The 27135-nt window shown below is 34.8% G+C and overlaps 2 protein-coding genes across 4 annotated transcripts; one reads left to right on the top strand and one right to left on the bottom strand.

The window, feature by feature from the left end:
* Positions 1 to 416: 416 nt before the first annotated feature.
* LOC129797618 (homeotic protein empty spiracles) lies at positions 417 to 13538 on the bottom strand. The gene is made up of 4 exons (XM_055840384.1): positions 12284 to 13538; positions 6946 to 7103; positions 1864 to 2072; positions 417 to 772 (listed from the first exon to the last, which is right to left on the bottom strand). Exons 1-4 carry the CDS (start codon positions 13092 to 13094, stop codon positions 766 to 768), a joined length of 1185 nt encoding a protein of 394 aa, XP_055696359.1. The 5' UTR covers positions 13095 to 13538; the 3' UTR covers positions 417 to 765.
* An 8955-nt stretch (positions 13539 to 22493) lies between these two features.
* On the top strand, positions 22494 to 25969 carry LOC129797724 (ras-related protein Rab-7a). Of its 3 annotated transcripts, none has more exons than XM_055840554.1 (4): positions 22494 to 22624; positions 23427 to 23847; positions 24662 to 24799; positions 24882 to 25969. In XM_055840554.1, exons 2-4 carry the CDS (start codon positions 23449 to 23451, stop codon positions 24966 to 24968), a joined length of 624 nt encoding a protein of 207 aa, XP_055696529.1. In that variant the 5' UTR covers positions 22494 to 22624; positions 23427 to 23448; the 3' UTR covers positions 24969 to 25969. The 3 variants fall into 3 exon arrangements, with proteins under 3 accessions (XP_055696529.1, XP_055696528.1, XP_055696527.1); XM_055840553.1 differs by having other exon boundaries at positions 22501 to 22624; positions 23432 to 23847; XM_055840552.1 differs by lacking the exon at positions 22494 to 22624 and adding an exon at positions 22838 to 23207.
* Positions 25970 to 27135: the final 1166 nt, after the last annotated feature.

Genomic DNA, 27135 nt, shown 5'->3' with positions numbered 1-27135 from the left:
TTGTCTGCACCCTGTAATTAAAATCCAATTTTCGATTCCACGATTCCTCCACTTTTTGTTTGTTCATAAAGTTGTTTGGGTGGTTCTAAAAAAAATAAGATACATATTCGAACTATAGTTTTATTGTTGAATTGACTTTTTACGATCGTATTTTTGGGTCAGACATAAAAAGGTTTTTTTTTTAAGAAAAAAATATTACATTTCTCAGAAGTTATCATCAACATAGACATGCTAATTTTTTTTATTAGAATAGATTTATGAGAATTATCATATTAATATAGATTCAACCTATATTCTCATTTTAGAAGAAAAATTAGGTTTATTGAATTTCAAATTCAGATACGTTGAAATTTTGGCAGCGGACTCTTTCAACTTAGGATTGTATGCAGAAGTACCAAAAGAAAAAAAGATTCCTCTTCAAAAAGATTGATTTTATTTGAGCCATTCTAATTGCTAAACATTTTACATTCATTTTTTGTTGATTTTATCAAGAAATGGAGTTCTTGATGGCATTTTTGTTTCAACGAAACTCTCATTTTCTTACTTATATCGAATAAATCGTAATATTTTTTTTATTCAATCATCTCTTCACTAAATTCACTATATCATAATTTCTACTATTTACACAATCATATATATTTTTAAATTTTGACACATTACATAGAGTTGTTTTTTATCAATTCATTAAATTATGTAGTTGTATCTGCTGCAGTATTAATGCATAAGTCTCCTTGAAAATTTGTTTATCATCCCCTTACTTTCCATTCATTTTCTTTTAAAAATGGTTTTATGCAATACGGGAAAGAGATCGTTGCAATTATGCAGTATTCAGAGCTTAGGGAATTAAGGATCTTTATTGCAAAAAAAAACGGCTTTGTCCATCGAATTTGACCGTTTTTTATTAAAATTTAGCTATCTAGAATTATTATCTAGAAACCTTAAAAATGAAAAGAAAATCATGTCAAAGATATTGGAAAATTCTTTTAACGCAAACGAGACATTTAGAGATTAGTAAATAAGTTTATTCTATTAATAAAATATAAAAATTTTAAAAAGTTCTAAAGTGTTTGGCGAAAAATTTAATCTTTATTTATTCTTCATTATTGCAAATAAATGTATTTTTTTTAAAACTGCTCTGCTTCACTTTTTCTTTCTTCTAACCCGTTGCATAAAATGTTGAGAAGAAAACAAATTTTTATTATATACTTCATTGTCATGGAAAACCGTTGCAATCTGGCGGTGCGTCAGATAAAATTTGGCACATTTTAAATCAAGGTTCCTTTATTATTTTGCTTGAAAATAAGAAAAAAGTCTCCTGATTGTACAGGAGGATCTACAAACTACAAACTAATTTTTGAATTTAAATTAACATACATTATTTAATATAAGAAATGAATGGTTATTTACAGAGGGAAATGTTTTGTTTATAGCAATATGGTATAAACAAATTCGTATCACATATTTTAAGCTGATATTAAATTGTTTGTATTCTTCCCCACCATCTTTGTCCATCAATCAATTTGTGATTGTGGTAAAAGTTGTTAAGTACTCTCTGCTGTATTACGATGTCACTTTACTAATTGAGGAACTCATTTAAATTACACTTGATAGCGAATGAATTTCTTTTTTTTTTCTTTCATTTCTTTGTACACCATTCACATGCGAATTCGTGTCCGCGCATTTTCTCAAACCACACCGTGATGTTGATTTAATGCGAATTTTCTCATGGAGGGTGGCAAAAATACGACGAATGGTTGTTGTTAACGAGTTTCGGGTGTGCCTTTTTAGTCAATTACGATTAAATCGTCACATTCATTGCCATCGCGGGAATTAAAGTGATTTTGGTAGAAGAAATTGTCTCACATATTGGGATCTCCCTCGTCGTCACTGGGGCAATCGTCCATTTCCATGTCGATTAGTTCATCTTCATCATAGCTAACTTGGCTACCGTTATTGTTGTCGGGACTAGAGGGGTTCTTCTGGTTCTGACTGTTGGGATTACCACTCTTCGCGTCCTCCTCCTGCTGCATTCTCTTGTGCTTCGTCCGTCGATTTTGGAACCACACTTTTACCTGAAACGAGTAGCATCAAAGAAGAGGAAAACATTATTTAGCAAAAATGTCCCATACAATACACGAAAAATCACAGTTAAAAGGTGCACAAATCTCAAAGAAGCACGATGATTTGCATAAAACAAATTGCCAAGAAAGGCAGACGACGCGCGAGAACCATTAAGGGTGGAATTTGTAAATAGCATTTTTGTCATGTATCGAAATTCAAAAAAAAAATCTCCCAAAGTTTGTATGTATTTGGATGAAAGGACAAAAGAGGAGCATAAATCGGAAATGGTTGTAATCATTTATCACTTTGGCTTTAACGGATTGGAAGGAAATATACTCAAAGCGAAAAAGTTATTCGCGCACACATTAAATGTGAAACGCGGATTGTGTGTATCCGCACAGATGGGATGCTGTAAATCTCAAAAAGATTGCTCTCTATTTCAGAAAACATCTTTCTATTGCTTCCAATACAAGTTGCTCGATGGATATTGTAGTTATTGCTTTGCCAAAGAGAAGTGACGTTAACGCACTTCAGTAAATATTGTGGGAAAATACATCCATTTTATCAAGATTGCGCATCCCCTTGGATTTTTCCTTGGATCGAAATACTCTTATATAGAATTATGAGTTCTGAATTAGGATTAGATTGTATATATAGATTCTAATTCTATATAATTTTTTTATTGTGAAAAAAATCATTGAAATTCAAATTGAAAAAAAAAATACCTACAATTTTCCATATAAACGCGGTAGATCAATTAAACTTTAGCAAACTAGTGCAGTTTTTTATACCTATATGCCATAGGTTAAAATATATAGATATTTTAACCCCTGGTTTCCATTGTTGAGTGATATAACCATTTGAAAATGGTGCTAATTTGACAATTTTCACGATGATTTCCTACAATAGTATGTGGTAGGTATATACGATGATTATGTGCTGAAGCTGGTTGAAGCAATGGATGGCAAGTAGTTGGGGAATATGAGAGTGGGGCAAAACGTGCGCAAAAGCCATTCGTGGGGAACATACCCATGGAAAATCTGGACACGCCTGATGGTATGGCGCGCAGGCGCTCTCAGTTGCCCAAAAAGTATTTCCCATCATCAATTTATTTGAATTTTCCACACCATTTAGCAGCGCATAACGTCACATCGCATAAAAATCTTCTTAATCTGAAAATTCTACCCTCTCTAAATTTTCTCCATTCTCTCTCACCCTTATACGCAAAATCCCCATCATGTCGCTCCCATTAAATCACACACATACACGATCCTGGGATGTGATTAGCAATATATCCGTATATAGAGACAGCTAATGTTGTTTCAAGTCACAATAACATATTGCATGAATAAATTGACGAAGGGTGATTCCTATGGTTTTTGAGCTTCTATACATGATTCTGCTTGATTATGTTGAATGTAAATTGAACACCCCACAAATAATAATAAGAGACCATTTTCACGAATAGAAAGACCAAGTTTCATGGACGCGGAGACACACAAATAGGGGGAACGAATTGTGATTGAGCATACATACTTAACCCTACTATGTAACCAACATGGTGAAACCATCATCAGTCACCCTCCATATTTTCCCTGCACAGTATTAATCCAATTGGAAGGGGTTACTGCATTAGTCGGGATATGTCTGCTATATGTAGAATATTTTTCTTTACAAAAAATTGCATAGTTTTAAGTTTTATAAACTAGATCTGCTAGATATGATAGAACTTCTTTTCAGGTTCGAATTCAGAAACAAACGTTTTTGGATTTTCTAACAGATTCTAAGTCAAGAAAAAGAAATGAATGCGTACTTATTCAGAAGCGTTTATCAGTTTCTTTTATCTCTTCTTCTCAAAAAATCTTATGTTTAAATAATGTAGCTCTTAGGAAGTTTATAAATTATTTAAAAGATGCCTTAAATATTACCATTGTAAGTTTAAAAACCTTAATTTCAACTTTATAAAATTTACAGTGACTAACCATCTCTCTTAACCCTTTTTGCACTCCAGAAATGAGCAGCTAAGTGCCAACATTATATGAGAATGCAAAATCACCCGCTGGGAGATAAGCTCTCTTTGCAGTTGAGTGGCTTCACAAGAAGCTTACGCACCCGAATGGGAGGGATATACATATATAGAATGGGTTGGGTATTTTCCGTGATTGCAGTTGGAGACAATCTTCCACACAGGCAGTGATGAGGATTTGTGCAAGATGGAAAATTGCAAGGGACAACCCTTGAGCGCAGAATGTGAGCAATAAAGTGATACTGTAAGTCACATCAGCAGCAATTTGAACAGGTACAAGTCATGAGAATCCCATTGTTTATTCCACCTCCATATTCGCACCGGTGATGTGTGGATTATATTGTATTCAAAAAATGTCTGTACACCGGAGTTGCATCAATCTCATTTGCATTCTTCTTACACTTGGCAAAGTATTATTACAACTTTGAGGATTTCTTGATGGTTACAACGAGTGCAGGAAAATAGGAATTGGGTGTCATATAAAGAACAGAAAATTTGCTATTACATATTCTTCTCTATGTTCTCTCAAAATCACGCTGTGATGTAAATTATACAGAGCAAGAAGATCTTCGTGATTCTCACAGTACCATTTAACATTTCATCTTTTCTACATCTTTACATGGGGACATAAATGTATGTATTGTGGTCCTTTTTTAACTAAGGATCTTTTGCTGGTAACCAAAAAGAGTTTGAGTAAAAAGGAACTGTCTTTGTGCTATTCAGCGATTTTTCGATTTTATCATTATCTTCAGTGTCTCATAAAATTTTAAAAAAATAACAAAATGTTATTCTAAAAAAACAGAGGGTTGAAACTTGCAAGAATTGAATTAGGAAAATAGACATTTCACCGTAATTGTATATGGACATTGGACATACATTCTCTACTTTGGGACAGCAGTGTATACCTATACTTTATTCACAAGGTAAAGTAGATAATTTGAAGGCGTAAGGGTGCTGGATAATGTGTGATTGTGTGGATATGCGACTTCAGAGTAGTTTACACCATAATTACCATTTTGTAGAGTCCCTATCAGGTCCGTGTTTGTGATATGTTAATTTGAGGTTTGTGGACTACCGTTAAAGTTTACCGGGCCCTGGAGCCGCCTCAAAAGGCCCGTGAGAGAGATTTATTCTTGCCATAGTGTGCAATTTGGCGCGCGGAAAATTCACCATTAGCTGGAGAAAATGGGGTCAATTTGCATTAGCTGCTGGAAGATACTCTTTTGTGGAGTGATTGAAAATGCTCACCATTTGCATTTTCTGATTTGTATATATTTGTCTGTCGTTACAGCAACTATTTGCGAGAAATAATTGAAGTCGCGCTTCGTGATTTGCAACTGATTTTAAGGTCACACGGAATTAAATGATTCCAATAAATTTCACAATTTCTTTCTCTTTGCCATTCACCTTTTTCGTTATTGAGAGAATATAATCTGACAGTCGGGTATATAATATTGCTTCTAAAAAAGTAAATGAACCATACCTATGGTGAGAATATATATACATAGATTAGGTGTTGAAAGGCACATCCCACGCCCTCCACTCAATAAACCACCCACAGAAGCGGGTGTTGAAATTAAATAGAATTAAAACTCAATTAATTTGTTCCAATTTGAGTTCCATATCATGTCAATTATCTCGATATGTACTGAAGGATATTCACCGCCATCATCGCATCCATATATACAATAGGGGATGAATATGCGCAAATTCCGTTTCTATAGGCAACAGTAACCCTCAAGAGTTCTAAATCAAATTAATCCAGCCCTCTTGTATATTTTAGTCTCTTGGGAAAAATAAAGAAACTTTTCACCAAAATCCCACATAATGCTCCATTTTGCCTAAATTTGCAATGGGGAAAAGACACGCTTTACGGGGTCAAAGTTCAATCTTCCACCCACGCATTTCATTTGTAAATTGATTGATGAATTTTACATTAGATTTGGTGAGAGAAAAACGATCGAATCAATCAACAATTTTGTTTGAATTGCATAAATTAGCAATGTTATTTTATTGTTCCACTATATTTACATGGTATTTAATTGTTTAAACAATAAAACTACACCACAGAAATTTTAATCAAATTAGGCGTTAACCGCGTAACAATATAATATGTGCTAACTGCAAGCCAATTGGAGCGAAATTTCATAGCACATAAATCCAGATCAACCCTCATTGTTAATTATTTTTGAATTACAATTTAATCCTTCTAGAACTATTTTTTTATGAAATTATTTTTTTAAAAGATTTTTAAAGAGTTTAAGGAAAAACACAAAATAAAACATAATTGTTCAATTAAATTTGTGACCATCAAATTTATTGCTTTACACCATGAATTTATGGTGTTATCTAAGGGAAGGTCTCTCAATTCTACGTTTCCTTCCGAAAAATATTCCATCGAATTGAGCAAGTAATTGCTATGTACAATTTGATTAGGTACCTATACTTGAAATCGTGAGATATATTTTTTGCATTTAATTGATTAATAGTTAGATTTGAACTTTAAATCTCAAAGTATACACCCTGTAGGAGAATCCATAGTAGCAGACAAACATTTCCCCCGTGTCTTTTTTCACAAGTAAGATTGAAGATGTGTGGATGAAGAACTCGAAGAACCGTCGGCAGTTGGTTAATCAAATGGAAACATATTGATTTCTCACCTCAAAAGATGATGTGAGGTGCACGCAACACTTGTCAAAATTGCAAACAGGCTTTCAGAGCATGCCACCGACAGGACACAATCGATACACTAGGTACCCTTAATATGGTTATATTAGTCATGCAATGGGGTGACTTGGAGGACTCTCCATACCGGAAGGATTTTGAGGGACGTGGAAAGAAATAGATATCGCACTCACCTGTGTCTCTGTTAAGCTAAGGGCTTGCGCCAAAGTCTTTCTTTCTGCTCCCACTACATAATGATTGCTCTCGAAGGCGTGCTCTAATTTGAGCAATTGCGAAGGTGAGAATGCCGTTCTCACTCGTTTTGGCTTACGGAAGGGCTGGAGGAGAAAATCTGAAATTTAATTTAAAAAAAAAAACAAACTTTTAGTTATGCAAAAAAAACAATAAATTAACATACAAAGAAAAATGAATATTAGCAGTATATTTTTAAAGTTTTGGTGTCTTTTAGTTTTAAAATTTAAATGTTTTAATTTTTTTTTAAATAAAAAAGTAACAGTAAGAAAAATCAAAGAGTTAATAGATGGCTTCATTTAAATTCAAACAATAAAGATATTTTGATTTGAACCCAGCGATGCGTTCTATGTATTTGGTTAACACTATATAAAATTGCCGTCCAACTATACATATATCTCTCACAAATCTTTGCAATTTAGATGCTTGGTGAGATAATTGAGTCACTGTGATGATCAATTTGTTTTATTATTTGCTTCTCATTTATGTTTCATCGTTCTCCCAGCCCATTATACAGAACGGATAATCCACGATCGAGTGATTTACCTAGAGGGCTTTCAAAACAAAAAAAACTATATATGTAGACTTGAGAGTAGGTGCTACTTTCACAATTCATTTGCATTTGTGAAGATTCGCGCCATTTGGAGTGTGCTATCCCTCCAGTTGAGATTACCTACTTAAGTGTTGCGAGTCTCGCAATTAATTCATCTAGTAATTTATTATTTGAAGAAGGAGATTCTGTCAATAGGAACGCCAATTGGTCTTCTCCAGTTAATAATTGCTTCTCATTTATCGTAGTTAGGAGAACTTTGTGTGAGCAAAATGAATGGGGACGAAAGAAAGAGAGGATTATGAAAGAAGAATCGTGTATGTATGGTGATGTGGAATTGGAATTAAGTGGCTTTTGGGTATGAGCAAACGTTTTACCAAATCAAATCCCAAAAGGAAAGGTAATAGCACAACACATCGCCTATACTTGGCATCTGTTGCTGCAAATTTGTACTAATTTAAATTCAAATTGCCATACGATAATTTGTGGTGTGCTGAAGAAATCGATCACGACGCTTTAAAGTTTATTAGCACATCGCGCAAAAATCTCTGTGGTTTCCACGTTTAATCTCGCGCCCATGTAGATGATTTCCCTTGGAGTATGGACCTACAATATGTATACTCTTTTACAACTTGGGGGAAAAGATAAAAGGCCACGAAAAAAAACACAAGGAGGTGGAAAAAGTAACGAGAAGGTGGATGAGAGAAGCGCTTGATTGCCTAAACGATCAAGATTTACTTTGGCAAATAATTTTCCAGTGCAATATTCAACGCGAAGATCACCTCGTTGTGGTGTAAATAAATAATAACCGATAATTTCGCTGAAAATGGGAAGTTCCCTCGGCTATCATCATCCTTCTTATGCACTTTCTGCACATCTATCCATCATTTTCGTACAGTGCATCTGTGGATCATTTTTTGGACCATGAAAAATACGCGGGAGAATGTGCGATCTCTCCCTCGTGATAAAATATTAAATCAAATGGATGGAATTTATATACTACATTTAATAAATCGTTCAATACCTAAAAACTATTCGTCCGCCATTAAGGGGTCTTTAATTATGCAAACTAGGAGATAAATAAAAATGTGTGTGCAAGTCACCATTAAAGACGCATATGCAATATGGTATTTAGCGTATATATGGTATTTTATCGACAATTATCTGCAATGATAATTTATTCAACTTAATAAACATCGAGCATTCATTATGGTAAATTATACCCGTTTACTCGGGACATGAAGCCATGAAAAGCAAAATACACTGCATTTTGCCTCCATACAAGCTCACGTCCATATAATACAAAAGTGCGGTACAGGTATAGAGTATCTGTAATGAAAGCAATTGAGTAGCGAGCTTACAGGAAGTTCACGATTCACGGCATACACCCCACTTTTGCTCAAACATTCAAATTTCATGATAAACAAACACAACAATATGTAAGAGTGGTGTGAAAAAAATTAATGCACGTTTAGACGCTAAATCTTTTTGAATGACACAAAGTATCGCTACGAAAGTTCTACTCTCCTACAACTCTGAAATGTCCTCAAAGTCTTCAGAAACAAAGAAAAACAAAAATGCGAAATAGTTGTCGCATGGAGACACCCTGTGTGGTGTTGCACTGTTCTCGCACATGGTGCAACGGTGAGAGCTCACCTTTTTCGTGTTTCTCCCAGTGTACAAATATGTAATGACCCCACATTATAAATTGTTATTAAATGAACCAATGCACTATACTGATAACTGACACTCTTTCATCGTCATTAAAAATACAATGAGTTAATAAACATATAATTTAAAAAAAAAAGTACAGCGACTGCCTTTTGCGGTCTCAAGTCTCAAGGGACAACAAGATGATTTTCCATTGGAAGATATTGTAGCAATAACTCAGGTGGTAAACTTTAATACACAAAAGAGATGAAAAATGCATATAATTTTTACTCGCAGCATATCCCTCTCTATACCTACATATATAGCATGAAGAGAAACGGCGATAATTTACGCTTAAAATAATTGAATTACAGTTTTTGGCGTCCAAAGTGTAAATGTACTGTAATTAGTGTTGAAGATGCAAAAATTGTTTTTTAAGGGACCTCAGTATGAATTTCGTGTACTGAAGGAATGTGTTTTTTTTTTCTGGCCAATAAGGTGAAAGGAGTATAAGGAATAATGACACTCGGCAGTCTTCTCGATGAGCTCATTCACGATTTAAGTCGTTTTTGACTGGTAGTAATTGCTGATGCTTTACGATTGGCATTAACAGTGTTATAAGCAAAATATATAACCCAACTATATATTTTTCATAAATTGACATTTTATTTCTTTTATTATTCTGCAGACATATTAAAAATATATTATATTAGTATGGATATATTTTTTGGATATTTGATATATTCTGCAAATTCTTTCAAAAGAATATTTACAAACTTTTAACAAAGAATTTCAAATAAAGAAAATCTATTATTTACTTTAAACGAATAATAGTCGATTCAATCATATGAGAACTCATTTTATTTGAGGCAGCTGCTAAACCATTTTAGCTATAGAATTCAAACATGCTAACACTTTAAATTTCTCATAATCAGAGCTATTATTTTTCTTGGTTTTTTTGTATCTCCCAACATTACGTGGTAATTTACTAATAGTGCGCTAAATAGCCCGACTTTTTGGTGCTGTCTGTCTATTGATCTAAATCACAAAATTGATGCGCCACATAAGTGGCTAAATACACGCTAAATGACTCTCAAATAAATTACGAGCTGAACACGAAAATATCCTCCGCAACAGTTCCTGCATGAACACTTATGTTATTTTACAAAATTGTTGTTAATTTGAGAATAATTAGGGGTAATATAACCTTTAGCTATAAACGAAAACCAATTATGGTCGATATTTATGTACATGGAGAATAAGTGAAAAAAAAAGAATATTGAGAATTAAGTATGAGCTCAAGAGCTCGTGACTTGACATACTGGGAGTGTGAGGAGTAGAGATGGAAGGTATAACATTGTGTGTACCGTGTGTGTGTGTGTATTTATAAGAAAAGTATCAATTAGTAAGGAACGCAAAAATTAAGTCAAATTTAATTGTTACGTTTACCTTTGCAATTCACCATGTGAAACTGAGTAAGGGAATTGGAAACGGATTGATGGGGATCTTGGATAGCTATTAGTCGATCTCAAGAGAGCAAATTGCCTTCTGACTGCATAATTGCCAGCAGGCGGTCTTTTATTCGCCCGTTTGCAAAATGCGAATTGAATTTAACGCTCCACGATAGTTAATGTTTAAAATATGTATCTCTTTTTTTATCCCTACTTCTTCTTCCACCTCAAACTAGCTAAGCAAAAAAAATGTGAGAATGAGAAGCCATCAATAGGAATTCTCTAGTGTTAATTATTGTGATTTCTCGAGGACAGGCCAAAAAAAATCTCGTTGAGCTGTATGTCAATTTCACGCCCCTTCGGTAAATTTGACTAAAATTGAAAATAAATTGGAGGAAAAAATACGAACGAGGGTAACATAAAAATGGCATGAAATGATCCACACAAAAGCCACTCGTTTTATTTTTTTTATCCAGATCATCTGTATGACATCGTAGGGATACAAAAAAAAATGCTATATGAACTAGCTGATTGAGTGTGACAGATGGGTTTTAGGGAATGCTCTTATAAAACCCACGAATAAACAGGGAAGGTATAGGTACCTATATGGAACAAGCCTGTGAACTATAGAAACACTAATCACTTTAATAAAGCAACTTTGGGGATCTTTTTCTTCCTCATCCCTTAACATAATAGCGCTACATCAATGTGTTTACGACCTAATTAAAATTCGTATTTTGGGAACTCACGCAAACGGTTAGTTTCGTGTTAAAATTTAATACATATTTTTAAAACACGATGATTTCAATGACACGTGATACTTAATACGAGTGATTTAGATTTTAAATGAGATATACTTTGGGACAAATTACCGATAATTTTTAAAAATAATATTGAATTAAGTAAAATTTCAAGAATTTGAGAATACGATAAATTATGGTTTTATCACAGGTAAGCAAAGGGACCGAGTTTGAAAACCAAAATAAAAATAATTTTTTAAAATAAAAAATGGGTTTTTATCGTTTTTATCAGGCCATGTACGCGACTCAATTTTTGTATGGAATTCTTTGATACGAAAAGAAGTTGGACTGCGCTTTTTTAATGACAGTATCAATCTCAAATCCGTTTGTACCATTAAATTCTACAACTAATAACCTACAAAATGATAGATTCTCAGCGTGTGATCAGTATTCTAAATGTCAAAAAATTAAAATTTTCTTTTCAAAGGCGAAAAATTCCCATACAAAAAGTGAGCCATTTTTGCTCTTCAACTTCACAAAAGAGGAGACCATGTACAGGGCCTGGTTTTTATAAAATCATGAAAATTTACTCAATGAAATCAACAAAGATTTTTTTTAAAGTATGAGTTTATGATGTATATCTCGTGTCCCTCGTGTAATTTACTATTAAAAATATCATTGAAGATTGATGTAAATCTCATGCAATTTTCACAGCTATTGTATTTGACTACGTCAGATCAGACTCAAAATTGGTATGAGTCATTATCGTATGGTCAATAAAGTAGTTAAATATTAGGTTACTATGACTGACCTTCCTGAATATTAACCTTAAGTCTAATTAAGCATTTAGAATGAGCATAAAATGTAGGAATTTATGGCAGATTCTTACTTCCAGGAAATCGGTGGGGAAATATCCTGCCGTGTCTACTCAGGAGCCAAGGATAGAGGGGATAGCTGTCCCTTGGCATGTTGGGATTAGGCATATGTGCAGGGTGTTGAGGCATACCAGCCCCTGGTGGAAACTGGCCAGACTGAAGAGCAGCCGCCATTTGGAATTGAGCCGCAAGGAAGTGGGGGTTGTGTGCCGTAACCATTTCCGGTGAATTAAGATACGGAGGCAAGGTCTTAATATCGGTCATGTTTCCGGGGGCCACGGGGAAAGGTCGCACAAGACCTGCTGGTATACCAGGTACCACAATGGGCCCCTTACTTCCCGGCGGAGGTGGTGGTGGTGGACCCGGCGGCGAGGGCGATCTTGACGGTCGTCGAAGTGCATGTTGCTCATGTTCGGGAGGTAATCCCGAATGGGGTGGTGATCTATTCTTATCAGAATGCTCTTGAGCAGTGTCTGGGTGTCTGGCCATCCGGTGGTTATCCATAAGTATCTGATGCGGGGGCGTAGATCGCATTGTACGATTTTTCTGCGACATTTGCTCATTTGAGGGTGAATTTGCTATTCGGCGGTGCACAAGATCAGACGGTGATACACTACTGGGACTCCTGAGTTGCTGATGCGTCAATTCTGTGGGATAGCTACAGTCGCTGAGTGGGCTAAGTGGCCTCTCGGAGCCCTCGCTGTTTGGTGAAAAATGAGCCGGTGTCTTCGTCACACCATTGCCCACAATCGAGTCTATGCTAAAGCCTATTTTTGGCTTGGACGTTGGCATTGCCATAACTGATGTCGGAGCCAGAGGCATCATCTTAGGTTTCACACCAACTCTCTTCACAAATCTCTCATTTCCCCATTTAAGTCACATTAAAAGAACTCCATAAAAATTAAGTAATAACCCAAAGGTCTCTCTTATACTCTCAAAGTATATATCACTATGTGTTGTTTATTGGTCTTGCACTGTTTAATAAAAAAAATGCAAATATTCCACTTTAATGTGAGTTTTTAAAATATTGTATAGTTTAAATAAAATAAATGGATTTATTGTAATATCTTTCACTACAACACGTCACTTTGTATTATTTGTTTGAGGGGTGGATATTATTAATAAATTGACAATATTAGCAAGCAATTAGTGGGGTGATTATAGGTGTTGGGAGCGGCACTGTGAGTAATAAAACAGCACACACTACTTAACACAAGAGCACAGTTGAGTCGTTCCGTGACGCGCTTGAAACCGTTCCATGTAGGTGAAACGAACGTTGGCCGCATAATAAAAGCACTAAACCGGTGGAATGTGGCAGCAAGTTAATGTGCCCGAGCGAAGGAAACTGGTTTCACATAGGGCGGAGTTTTACTTTGTGCATTTTATATAGATTTCCCCATGAATACATTGGTAGCTCCGCCCAATACACCATGGTAACATTCTTTAATTGGTCGAGGAGCTGTCATACATGGCTACGCCCATACGGCGTTAGGATACCAAGAGTCTTCAGAAGACTGTGGCTGATTGTGCCCACCAACACAAAGCGTGATTATATGGCTTAGTCAATCAAGTCATTCCAATTGGTATAAACTACCATTCTCGCTTTCTCTTACTGGAATAGTCTGTAATTGACTCTATTTTTTTCACTTGCTCTTGCACCTCTCTTTCTTCCACCAACCCATCATTGTATCCCATCTCTTTCCCCAATGCTTATCCACCCATTTGAGATGAAGAGCTGCAAATTGAGCTGAAGAGGCACTGACACATGAGCAAAATAATACTCAATTTTCTTTGGCGCCTCATGCGCCACTAATTCGTGAAAGCCGGGGGAGGGTTGAATTTTTCCCAACACACACGAATAATGAGAGGAACAATTATACTTTAATTATAATTGTGTTGGATTGAGGAGTTCCGGTGAATCCATGCGAGGAATTTCAATCTATATACATATACGAAAAACATTATTTGCCCGCCTTGGGTACGAAGGGACGCTGATTTACCGAATGAATGGCCCTTTGTGGAATATTTTTTTTTACCACACCATCATGTGTCTCATGGGCAATCTGGATCTCTTGCAGGTAGTTGTTTTTGTTCCTGATGGTGAGAGATTGATTTAACGCGATAATTGAGTTTATTTGTAAAGTAAATGTGTGTTTTATAAGAACCGGTCGTCTAGATTTCTGATTAATCGAGACATTCAACAATTAATATGTGCACACAGTAACGAGACCATGTACTATTTGCGCTGTGTACGTACACCCAGCATGCAGCATGGGATTAGAGTGTGGACTAAGAGGTGGAATTGCTCATGCGAGATAATATCTACTCCAAATATAATTGGTTATCTTTCATTAAACTCACATTCGCATTCTCCTTTCCCACCTCTTTTTTTGCCTAACTGGCATATATGACAATTTAACATGTAAAATGTAGATTGTTTTGGACGTAGTTAATGCTACTTGGGAAGTTTTTAAAGATTCATTAAACTCTCTTCATTTTATTTACAACAAATCCCAATTATGGAGGAAAATCTTAAAACCTATCAATTGAAGAAATTAATGGTTTTAATAGTAAAATTGTTACCCATTCACAACTTATATGTAACTATTTTTAAGATCATTGAATTGTAGGGTACACTTAATATGCTGACTGATATTTGGACATAATTAAGTTTCGGGATCCTGAATAGATTTTAAAACTTTTTTGGAAATGAAACGTAAATCTTAAGTCGTTTTATTAAGAGTATACCTCCTTGAGTAGGAGATAAAATAATTAGGGGAACGTGGTCCAATTCCGACCTCCAAAGGTCCGCGCAGAATGAGAAAAAAGTGGTATAATATAAAAAGCAATATTCTTAAATTTGGTATTATTTTAAAGCCCATTGAATGCTCTTTTTACTCCCATAACTTACTACATTAAAAGTTTTATCGGTTTTAAGTAATAGTGGATTGAAAAATGGTCGAAGGAGGTCGGAATCGGGCCACGTTCCCCTATCTATTCTAAGACAGACTTTAGTGAAGTATTTTCTTTTCTAGTAACACTGATTATCCTACTACCGTTCCAATATTAGATATTCTCAATATTCTAATGTTTTAGGGTGATCTAAGATTTCTAGTTTATCCACTTTGTCCAAATTTGACAACTAAAGGTAGGTATGTACTTTATTCGAATATCTGCAACGTGTAATCTCAGAGAACAAATCTACATCATCAAAATTATGACTTGAAATCCAATTTTCCTATTTCATTCTTATTCATCATTAACAAAAATTTCTATTCTATAAATACAGGATATATAATTAAGTATATTCAAATACCTTAAATGTATATTTAAATTAACTTAACCTTTAAACCAAAATTTAAAGAATTAAAAAAATATTATTTATAATTTATTACTAAAATATACGAATTAATGCGATGTAAAGTATACCTCCTATTATGGATTTTAGATTTTTTTTATGCAATTTATATGAAATTACATAAAGTATTCTTGAGAAGTAGCTCCTTGGGGACTGTGCTGAATGTGGAAAATTGGGTTGTCATATAATGTTTTATGGGTGAAAAGTTTCAAAATATTCATCTCATTTTTCACCACTGATATTGTGTGTATATATGTTTATTTTCCGCAACTGCGCACTTTCTCGGGTCATTTTGTAATAATAATGTATCCAATATCTATATAATATTTTGGAGATTGCAAATACATCTAGGATGAAAAAACCATATATAGGAGGGACCCAAAAAAGAGGAACTCTCAATCCTGCCTGCCTTATATATAAAATAAATTTTCCAATGGAAATATAATACAAAATGGGAGATAATTGATGATGGTTCATTGTAATTTTGGTCTTGAATATCTTCCCTCACGGAATAATTTAATACTCGCCTTAATATCCTACTCCATCCAGATGTATACTATGGTATTATGTGTATATATGTATAGTATATATAGGGTTTATTATATCTGAGATATTGTACGAATTATATGTCTCGGGATTGGGGTATCGTGACTTTAAATCTTCCCGATACGAAATTATTTACATAAGTTTGAAACACATTTAGCATTTCATGCTGTGAACCAAAGTGTTGCTGCCTTCTAACTAGTGAGACGAGAGGTGTATACATCTTGATATGTGTTAAATAAATACCTTATAAACGGAATAACTGATAAATAAATTACTTCACATCCACACCACAGAGAGCATTTTGAAATATAATGTATATATGAATAACAGGGTGCTTTCACATTATCCACCCATAGGTAATCCAATTAGAATGATATATATTGACTCACTCACCACACGGCTTAAGCTTGAAACTTCCTTCAGCGGGCACCATCTCTCCTATAAATGGTTAAGAAAGAACATGAGGTCGTCACGAAAATCTGGCAGGCGTCTTGGGTTCGCCCTGTAGCTAACAAGCTCCTAAATGATTTGAGATTCATCTGTCATGAACGTCATTTTTTACCGAGTTATCTCAATTACGCGAACAATACCCTCTTCTGCTTATTTACATCGCCAATGTAAATATCATGCTGGCTGCTTAAGCAGAAAATTTACCGGAATTTTCTCCTCCTCCTCGTTTGCACTTCTCCCACGGAGTGTGTGTTAAGTCCATGTCCAGCAGATATTGTTCTCCTTTTTTCGCGCTTCTTCTCATAATACAAAAGTGACTGTGTTGATGGCTGGAAATCTCTCTTACGCCACACCATCTTTATCGCAATCATAATTTTCGAACGAGATTTCACAGGTTTCAGCAACACGTTGCAATTTACACTTCTTAAGTTGGTAAAATGAATGAAAATTGTATACCTACATACGTATGAGTGTATTTAAGGATATTTTTTGCAAATAAAGTCCATTGATCTCAATTTAGAGTTTTTTTTAATTCTATGAAAAAATTCAAATCATTAAGATATTTAGTTTATCTTAGGTCCTTGTAATATTAATTAAATAACGAATTTCTTTCTTTCAGGTATTAGTAAATAGCCGAGAGATTCTAATTGTGTGTACTTCAACTCTCCAAGTGACGAGGGTTCGATTCTCAGGGTAGACAAATTGATCATCTCTTGACCCTTGATTTTTTTCTAATTTTTCCTTCAAAATACATTTCTCTTTACAAACTTTCTAAAGTTCCCGTAATCCTTACCTGACTTTACAACGATTAATTAACTAACACCGGGAGATCAATTGATCATTTTCTTTTCAAACAAAAGATTTTACAAATTTCTTGAGAAATTAAAAAAAAAACTAGTTTTTCCGCTACAAAAAAATTTTAATTAATAACTAAAATTTTGTAATTAAACTGGAAAAAAATCTTAATGCAACTTTAGAAAGGAATTTTCTCTGAGATTTTTTTAACGCTGAAGCAAGAACAACAAGGGCGTTCAAAGAAATGAATTATTGTTAAAATGATTACAAAGGAGAGATAATATTTAGCGTGTGTGTAGTTGATCTTATTAAAAGGGAGGTGGGAAATAAATATGGAGGTTGCAAAAGTAAATAATTTAACTTTAGTCGACATTGACGTAAGAAAAAATCCAAGAGTTGAGTACCAGCAAAGCACAATCAACTAGTAATAACTTATTACACACTTTGTAATTAATTCAACATTTTTGCAATTAATGGTAATGATTTAGAGAGGGCAATTAGGCCATTTTGCGTGATACTGTTAATATGATAATTGATATATAATGGAAATAAGGCAAATAATAAATTACGGGTGCGTACACAACACATTCTTATATGTTGCATTATCGTCTCATTTTCTTTCGGCATTAATTCAGCATTTACCATGCTCCCGTGAATTTTTATGTTTTCTAATCATCCATTATGGTCAATTTTGCACCACATTTTGGGATGCAAGACGGCTCCACACATACTAAAGGCAATTTACTCTTCATTCTTATTGATTTTGCTCTTGTGACAATTGGCGCCTCGGGGATGCCTCTGCATAATCCTTTTTTTTGCCGTTTTTAGAGCACAGACTGTTAATTTGGGCAACACGACAAGGGCCTCAAATTGCACAAAATCACATCTTGCAGATGAATAACGAGATTTGCCAACTTTGCACAGAGTGTTTCTTATAAATAAGTCAGGGCTGTATTGAGTAACATCATGGTTAGGGCAAAAATAGGATCAATTAGATTGGCTTTAACGCGAAATTCAAACTATTAATCTCATTTAAAATTTCAAATCCAATTTTCATTAAATCAACATTATTAACGATAACTAGGAAAAATACTTGGTGTTGGCCACGAAGTGGAACACCAACTAATTAAGGAATTATTTTTTTTTTCTAAAATATTAAATTATTAAGGCACCTAATCATTTAATTTTAGAAACAGCAATACCTCCTTGAATCAATACAATCTCTGAAAATTATTATATTTTTTTAACAAAATTCTTTCACCCTTAAAATAGTTATTTCAAAGAATGTTTGAAATTTTCGCGAAGCTTTTAAAAGTTTTTAATTTTTTTTTAACAGAATCTATTTTTTTGCTTTTTTATGCTCTCAAAGTCGACAAATAAAATTTTCCTAGCATGGTTAAACTCATCTTTGTCCAGGTTTTCCTCAGCAATATCTGCCATAATCATATGGGATAGAATTAGCCTTTGTCGCGTTATTAAACGAAAGAATCGCAATTCCATAAGTAAGGATGATTTATAATTTTAAAAAAAATCTTTCCATTAACTGCATAAGGGCCCTTATTGCCTCAAGTACGTCCCAAGTTGTGAAGTTGGCCCTATTAATTTTCTCCCTTGCTCACGCTTTTTTTGCGCGCAAGGATTGGAGCAAAAGGGGACGAATTGCAGTGCTGAGAGCAAAGATGAGGAATTTCTCAAATCTTGTATTTTAAGGCACACTAAATACCCATTTGTCCGCACGTATTTCCATTCCATTAGTTATTATCTGTATAGCATCTTGCTAACTTGATGTAAATATAGCCGTTGATCGATAATGACCCCTAATTTGTTGCTGCGTTGTCTGCAGGGCTGTCAATCGTGGACCCTTTCCTCCTGCATTGTATGCTCCTCCATGGCCAGGGAGTCAGGCTTTATCTCATGCAAGCCAAAGGGGGAAATGATGCCTAATTGAGTTTTTTTTAGCCTCTTTAAGGTGTTCTCCTCTTATTCTCCTCGTCCTTTTTGCATCATCCCGCAAGGCGATCAGAGCAAGGGGTTTATACGTACGTACATACTACTTATATGTATATATAGAAGAGCACCAGTTGAAAGATTCATGCTTTTATTATTATTTTCTTTTATGCACTTAATTTGAGTTAATCATTTTTTAATATATCTCCTGCACATTGTGGTCAGCTCCTTTCAACCATGCACCCCATCCGCGGAGATTCCATCTTAATGGGACCCCCATTTAGGAGTATTTTGGAGAAGATGCGGCTGCGGTTATGGAGATTTCAGTAACTAAATATTATCTCCTTGTTATATTTTTGCACTCGGGCCTTTCGTTGCATCGTCATTTTCCACCGCGGGGCTATTTAGTGAGAAAATGAAGTGAAAAAGAGGCAAAATTGAGTAGATTGGAACAACAAAAACTTTTTACACCCTCCTTTTGCGTCTTTTTGTACATAATTCTTTTCATTTTATTTATTCACTCAATTTCTTCGTATAGCTGAATAACCGGACATGTCGTAAATCAGGAGAGCAAAATGATTTTTTTTAAAATTAAGAAGTTGCTCTATAGATTGATGATTTTGTAAAAATACCTAATTAATTTATTTGTAGATATAGTGCAACTTTGGCCTGCGAACATCCTCAGTGTTTTTCATATTTTTTAAAAAATATTTTCTATATTTTTAAAGTTTTTTAATACATGTCTATTAGTTTTTTTTTTAAGTAAATTATTAGTTTAATGAGTTGCGTGAACTGCTATGAAAAAGTGTATCCTGTGAAGCCATGTAAACCAAGAGAGAAACCAGAGAGCCAATGGCCTTTCTTGCGCCGATCTTGCGCCATAAAATTTTTCGCGCACTGCAACAATTTGAAAGAATTTTCTGTGTTAGAACGAAAAGAAGAAGGAGTGAAGTGAATTTCCACAAACATCACGGAGAGAACACAGTGAACATAATTATAGTCATTAATCTGCTGTTCAATTGGCTGCTAATTCTCAGTTTAGTTACGAATTCAACCCGCTGGCATACAATTATTACAAATTACAGCATAAAATAAACAAAACATCGCGCAATAATTTGATTTCCTTTTTCTTCTCCCTTTCTCTGCATTTTTGCCTATACCACCTACTTCTCACTCAACTTCCCCCCCATCCCATTCTCACATTTATGTATTTTCTCAGCCTCCACACTACTCTTCTTTACCAATAAACATTGGCCATGGCGCAAATAATATTGATGATGACTATCGCCCATGAGGTTGCTTTTGCACACAGAAATTGACGGAAAAGAGTGTTGAGGAAAACATTTTGCGATATCATCGGGAAATCAGCGATCGCGCATCTAAATCGTGCTCAATTCGCATCCCAAAAACATTCATTTTCTTCCTCTATACCCTCTTATATTCTCCATGCGCCTTCTATGTATAATGCTAGAGGGGTATCATGACTGAATTTGCATTCCAAACAAATTATTAATTTAGTTAAATACGTAAAAAGTATGCTCAAGAGCTGACTGGAATTGAGCTGTGATATTCTCAATTTTCTAATGTTCTTTTTAACTTCTTTTAAGACAGACTAAAGTTTTCTTAGGAGAGACTTAAATTTTCTCAAGAAAAACTTAAGATTTAAAAAATATATATATTTTTGTAGGACCCATTCGGACCTCTTAAGACATTTTTCAATCTAAAACTGATAAAACTTTAAAGAAACTTATGGGAGTTAAAAGAGCATTAAATGGGCATTAAAATGGTACCAAATGGTTAAAAAAAAACTTTTTATGGTGTATTGTATGCCAAGAAGTTAAAAAAAAATTCATTTGACCGAAAGAATTTGCTTATTTTGTGAAAAAATCTCGGTGCACGTAAGAGTTTTTGTCACAACCGCCACAGCGAACAGACAGTTAATTTGAATTTGGCGCCAATTCACAGCGAGGCGAAACTCGAGCAAGATGGTGAAAATTAATTTTGGCGGTAAACATTTAACGGAAATAAACTGCAGAGGTTTTTCTCGTAAAAAATGTAGTGTAGGCTATCACAATTATGCAACGTTTTCATAAAAATAATTCTCACAATGGCTCAGAACAGACGGCCGTGACTATTGGTTGACGTCTTCGCGATGCAACTTTTTGGATGTGACTTTTTTGCGCAGACATAACCTCAAAGCAACTTTTTTGTGTGCAAAAAAGTGAGAAATACGGGAAAAAATGCATTGCAGTGCCCCCGGGGGGCTTCCTGTATGCTGTTAATGCATTTTCAAGGCGGAAATTTGCACAATTCTGTTTTTTGTCACAAAAATCTTTCGATGCAACTTTTTTGACACTTGGATGCGACTTTTTCGATGTAACTTTTTTGGATGTGACTTTTTTGATGCAACTTTTTTGGGTGTGACTTTTTTGGTGCAACTTTTTTGACACTTGGATGCGACTTTTTCGATGTAACTTTTTTAGATGTGACTTTTTGGGTGTGACTTTTTTTGTTAAAGAAAGTGAAAAAAGTTTCCTCGAAAAAGTCACACCCAAAAAAGTTGCATCAAAAAAGTCACACCCAAAAAGTCACATCCAAAAAAGTTACATCGAAAAAGTCGCATCCAAGTGTCAAAAAAAGTTGCATCAAAAAAGTCACACCCAAAAAAGTTGCATCAAAAAAGTCACATCCAAAAAAGTTACATCGAAAAAGTCGCATCCAAGTGTCAAAAAAGTTGCATCGAAAGATTTTTGTGACAAAAAACAGAATTGTGCAAATTTCCGCCTGGAAAATGCATTAACAGCATACAGGAAGCCCCCCGGGGGCACTGCAACGCATTTTTTCCCCGTATTTCTCACTTTTTTGCACACAAAAAAATTGCTTTGAGGTTATGTATGCGCAAAAAAGTCACATCCAAAAAGTTGCATCGCGAAGACGTCAACCAATAGTCACGGCCGTCTGTTCTGAGCCAATGTTAACAAAATTGAAAAAAAAACAGCCAAAATGCGGTTTTTTTAAATAAAAATTATGAATTTCTTTGGATTTATTTCTACAGATATTTCGTAGGATTTTCCCCGGAATATTTCTCGTCCGAAAGTCCAACCTACATGGTTTGATGGGCATGTTTTTTCTATGACTTTTCTATGTTGTTCGATAAAAAAAAGTTGTGTGAAAAAGTTTTTCAGTGAAAAACGAAAATTGTAAGATTCCACTGAAATAAATCACAAATAGTTGTTACCACATCATCAATTAGAAACTGGTAATGTATTCTGATAAACTGTGATGACAATTGGTTGTAAATCTCGTGGGAATGCGCCCTAAACTGTTGCCTTTGTGATTTTGTCAAAGAAAATGGCGAAGGTGTCAAATTAGAAAAGCAATTTTCAATCTTTTTGTGCAATTCCTGACCACTTAAGCCCTCTCCAAGGCCAACAATAGTGGCGATTGTTTGTTCAAGTCCATCTGCTTGCTCAACGGAAGTGAGTGATAAGGGAGTTGTGCTGTTTCTGTTTGTCTGGTTACGTCATTGATGGACAGATTTCAGGAAGAACGCAGTTTGCAAACAAAGACGCTTTTTCCCTGGCGAGGTCACAAGTAGTCGTCTGTCTGACTCCTCGGTTCACCAGCGGAATAAAGTGAAAATGGGGCATGAGGAAATGCTGCTGCATCCGTGACTCTTGTGATAATTTAATCCCTCAAGGCAACAAATCCTTTATCCAGGAACTTCAGGAACGTCTCTGTTCCTCTCAAATTGATAACCAATGCTGCTAATTGATGTTATTAGATTGTCCGTCCAGCATTCTTTTGCAATTAAAGAGCAGAATTGAGGGTGCCCACATAATGTAATTAGCTGGAAAGTCAGTCCATTGTAGTGGCTCTGTGCACGTGAGTGTGTGTGAGTGCGAGACTGAGAGTGGGTCCGATAGCGCGATTCTTAAATTCCCTGATGATAAAAATTATGACACACTCAGCACCAGCAGCTGACATGAACGACTGCTGCACTGTTGTTACTCATTCACGCCCCTTTGTTGTACTTATTGTTTCGCATTTTCTTCTTCCAGACCAGATTGTGATCTCAGTAGGATGGCTACGAGAAAGAAAGCACTCCTGAAGGTGATCATCTTGGGTGACACGAGCGTGGGGAAGACATCCCTCATGAATCAGTATGTGAACAAGCGCTTCTCAAATCAGTACAAGGCCACAATTGGGGCGGATTTCCTCACAAAGGAAGTTGTTGTGGACGATCGCGTGGTAACCATGCAGATTTGGGACACAGCTGGCCAGGAGAGATTTCAATCCCTCGGTGTGGCCTTCTACCGTGGCGCCGATTGCTGTGTCCTCGTCTTTGACGTGACCGCGCCCAACACATTCAAGAACCTCGACTCATGGCGAGATGAATTTCTCATTCAGGCCAGCCCTAGGGATCCCGAACACTTTCCCTTTGTCGTTCTGGCCAATAAAATCGACCTAGAGAACAGAGCTGTGAGTTTTCTTTTTTTTATATTTTAAATTGAAAGCTATCTATTTTCTTGCTTATTCACGTGGAAATTTGCGTCCATTGACATAACATGTTAGCAAATAATTATGTATCACCAAAGATGAAACGCAACAAATACGAGGAGGAAGACGCATTTTTTCTTTCATTAATACAGAGCTATACTTTGTTGTGAAACTGCTGTATGAATCATCGTACTAATACTGAAAGATACAAGTCATAAGTCTTGTTTTTTTTTAAGACGATTAGCGCTACTGCTAATACTTTTTATCTTCAATATTCTCAAGATATCAAAATTCTTAAGAAAGGAATGATCTGTGCCACTATAATAGGTCAAAATCTCATGTTACTTTAACCCTTGGAGGATTTTGTTGGCCAAAATGGTCAATTTGACTTCTTTCAATCGCCACAAAATTAAAATCTGTTCTATATCGTCGAAAGAAAATAATAATTTTTCGGGTTTTACGTCCGTTTTAATGAGGGTTCTCACCCAGAAAAACTCACACTTTCCAGAGCTTTCGACTCCGTTCAGAGCCTCCTTCAGTGGCTACAGAATTTTCTACAAAAACAAGACAATTTTCCACTCATTCAAGCGTGGGGAAATTTTCCCTATCTCTGGGCGCGTCCCGGAAAATTATTATTTTCTCTACACGTTTGAAAAAATATTTTCTTTTGAGAGAAAATGAAGATCAAACTTTTGAGATTAGAAACCTCGATCCTCCAAGTGTTAAGGACACAGAAAAGAACTACAAATAATCAATTGATGAGAATTCCAATTAAAATAATTTCTTTTAATGGCAGGTGTCGAGTAAGAGGGCAGATCAGTGGTGCAAGTCAAAAAATGACATCCCATACTTTGAGACGTCTGCCAAGGAGGGTATCAATGTGGATTTGGCATTCCAGACCATTGCCAAAAATGCCCTTGCTCAGGATAATGAGGTATGCCTGCCCCCTTGCAAAATTCCCAATACAATCTAATGCTAATATTTTTTTGTTTTTTTTTTTTTTTTCATTGAAACAGGTTGAACTTTACAATGAATTCCCGGACCCAATCAGCTTAACAAATTCAAACAATCGTCCACGAAATTCGGACAACTGTCCATGCTAATAATGTGAACAGACTTTCGAAATGAATCAAATAATATAATGTTTAAAAGAAAAATCATTATAAACAAACAAAAAAATAACATACAAAACAAAAATGATCAGTGTTGCAAAAGGAGAAAGTCTGCCAACTCAATCTCATCATTGTGCACAGGTTCAGTTTTGCAAATGATAGTTGCATTATTATTCTCTTATTTTGTCAATAAAATAAAACAAAAGATATGTAACACTGATCTAATTAATTTCACAGATTTAATTTTATAAAAAAAAGTTCAGTGAAAATATACCTTTTTTCCCAAATAAAATTGCAAAAAAGCACTTTAAAAAAGTAAATCAAAAAAAATATGAGCAGAGAGGCACTTTTTCCTTGCAAAACAAATTAAATGAGAAGAAAAAAGAAGAAAAATGTGACAAATGAGTGAAATTCGGGCAATTTCTTGGGCGACAGGATAAAATAATAATATTGCGATATTAAAATATTTATATTTTTATGTTATGCATAATGTACGTACGACAGCATGTTTTCAATTTTGAAAATGATCGATTTTTGTCTTTCGAACATTTTCAACAAAATTAATGCAAAAGTGAAAAAAAAATATCACATTAACATTTTTACTTGCTCGCTTTAATTATATTTTGATGAAGAAAAAATAAATAAAATCCGCAATAGTTGCATCAATTTTTGAAAATAAACTTATACAAAAGAAAAGAAAAATAAAAATAAAATGAATAATGTTCTGTAAATAAAATAAAAAATAGATAAAATGTTAGATAAATTCTTTTTTTCTTAATTTTTTAAAGTGCATACCTACACTTTTTATGTTTTGTAATAACGTTTAATTAAAAAATCCAAGTGGAAGGAGATTATGGGTATAAAAAAAAAGAAATCAGTGGTACATTGTGTTGCTGAAATGTGGAGTAAAATCGGTTATAAAATATACAATATTAATACAACATTCTACTTTATAAGAAATATAAAATAAAATTAATTCCAATAAAATGGAATGGGGGATTTTTTTTTCTTTGTAAAATCTTCTGAAATCTGCAATTTTTGTTTTTTTTTTGTTTCTTTAAGGTGCTTTAAGAAGAGCGCCCAATAGAATTTTCCAAGAAAAATCTGGAAAACAGGAAGTAGAGGGAGTATTTTTAGCAAAACGACAGAAAATTCTACTTTTAACACGGAAAGAAAAAAGTTGTACGGTACAGAAATTGACATATATCCAAGCCAGAAATTCTTATATGTCTCTACCACGCATAATTTGTACTCGAGCCAGTTATAGCTCCAGTCTCGGCTACAAAAGAATTTTAACTGCCTCACAAATTTTGTCATTTTTTTTCCAATAAAGTAAAGATTGATGTGATTTTATAGGATAAAAGGTCAGTTTGACTGATCCTTGGGAGTAGGAGCTAGAATTTTGATAAATCTGGGAATAAAGTTCAAATGTCTGATGTCATTCTGGGGATGAAAAATCTGCCCGGGAAGCTCACATAATGCACAATTTCACTGAATTTCACTGACTCAGGAGAACCTCCAGTGACTCCTAGAAGAGTAAGTAGGTTGAAAATGTCCAGGAGCATGTTGAGAAATTCCGCGAGGTCATTGAGATCATTGGGAGTCAGAGAAACAAAGGGAATGAATCCACGGAAGGAACCACTATGAACAGAACATGCACAATACTCACATAAACATGGTCATTTTCATAAATCACTGGGAAAACTGTGAGATTTATCGACAAATCATGAGATTTTACTGAAAATGGGTCCAGAGGAAAATTGCACTTCTTCAGAGAAAGTCAACAACACCATCCCATAACCTAATTTTTGAATGTTTTGATTTTTCTCTAAAATTTCTGAGCTAGAAATTTCAAATGCCTGGGAGAGACATAATTCATTTCTACCCTGGACATTATTATATTCTAACGCCAAATAGCTGGGAGAAATATTTTTTGTGTCTACCTTGGCTATTTCTTTTTTTCCGTGAACCCTTTGACCTTCCTTTCTTCATCACGATATTTATTCTGTGGAAGCTTTTCGAGGACTTTTCACCGTAAAAACGTCTTCTTTGGCCTCTTGCGTGAATTTAATGCAATTTTTTTCCTGAAAAACTCATCCAGTCTATCTATATCTCTTTAACACATCCAGGACGGCTTGACGCACATCGGCGTCCACTG

This window comes from Lutzomyia longipalpis, chromosome 1 (genome assembly GCF_024334085.1).
Source record: "Lutzomyia longipalpis isolate SR_M1_2022 chromosome 1, ASM2433408v1".
Lineage (NCBI taxonomy): Eukaryota > Metazoa > Arthropoda > Insecta > Diptera > Psychodidae > Lutzomyia > Lutzomyia longipalpis.
This window is presented reverse-complemented; position numbering and strand designations above follow the sequence as displayed.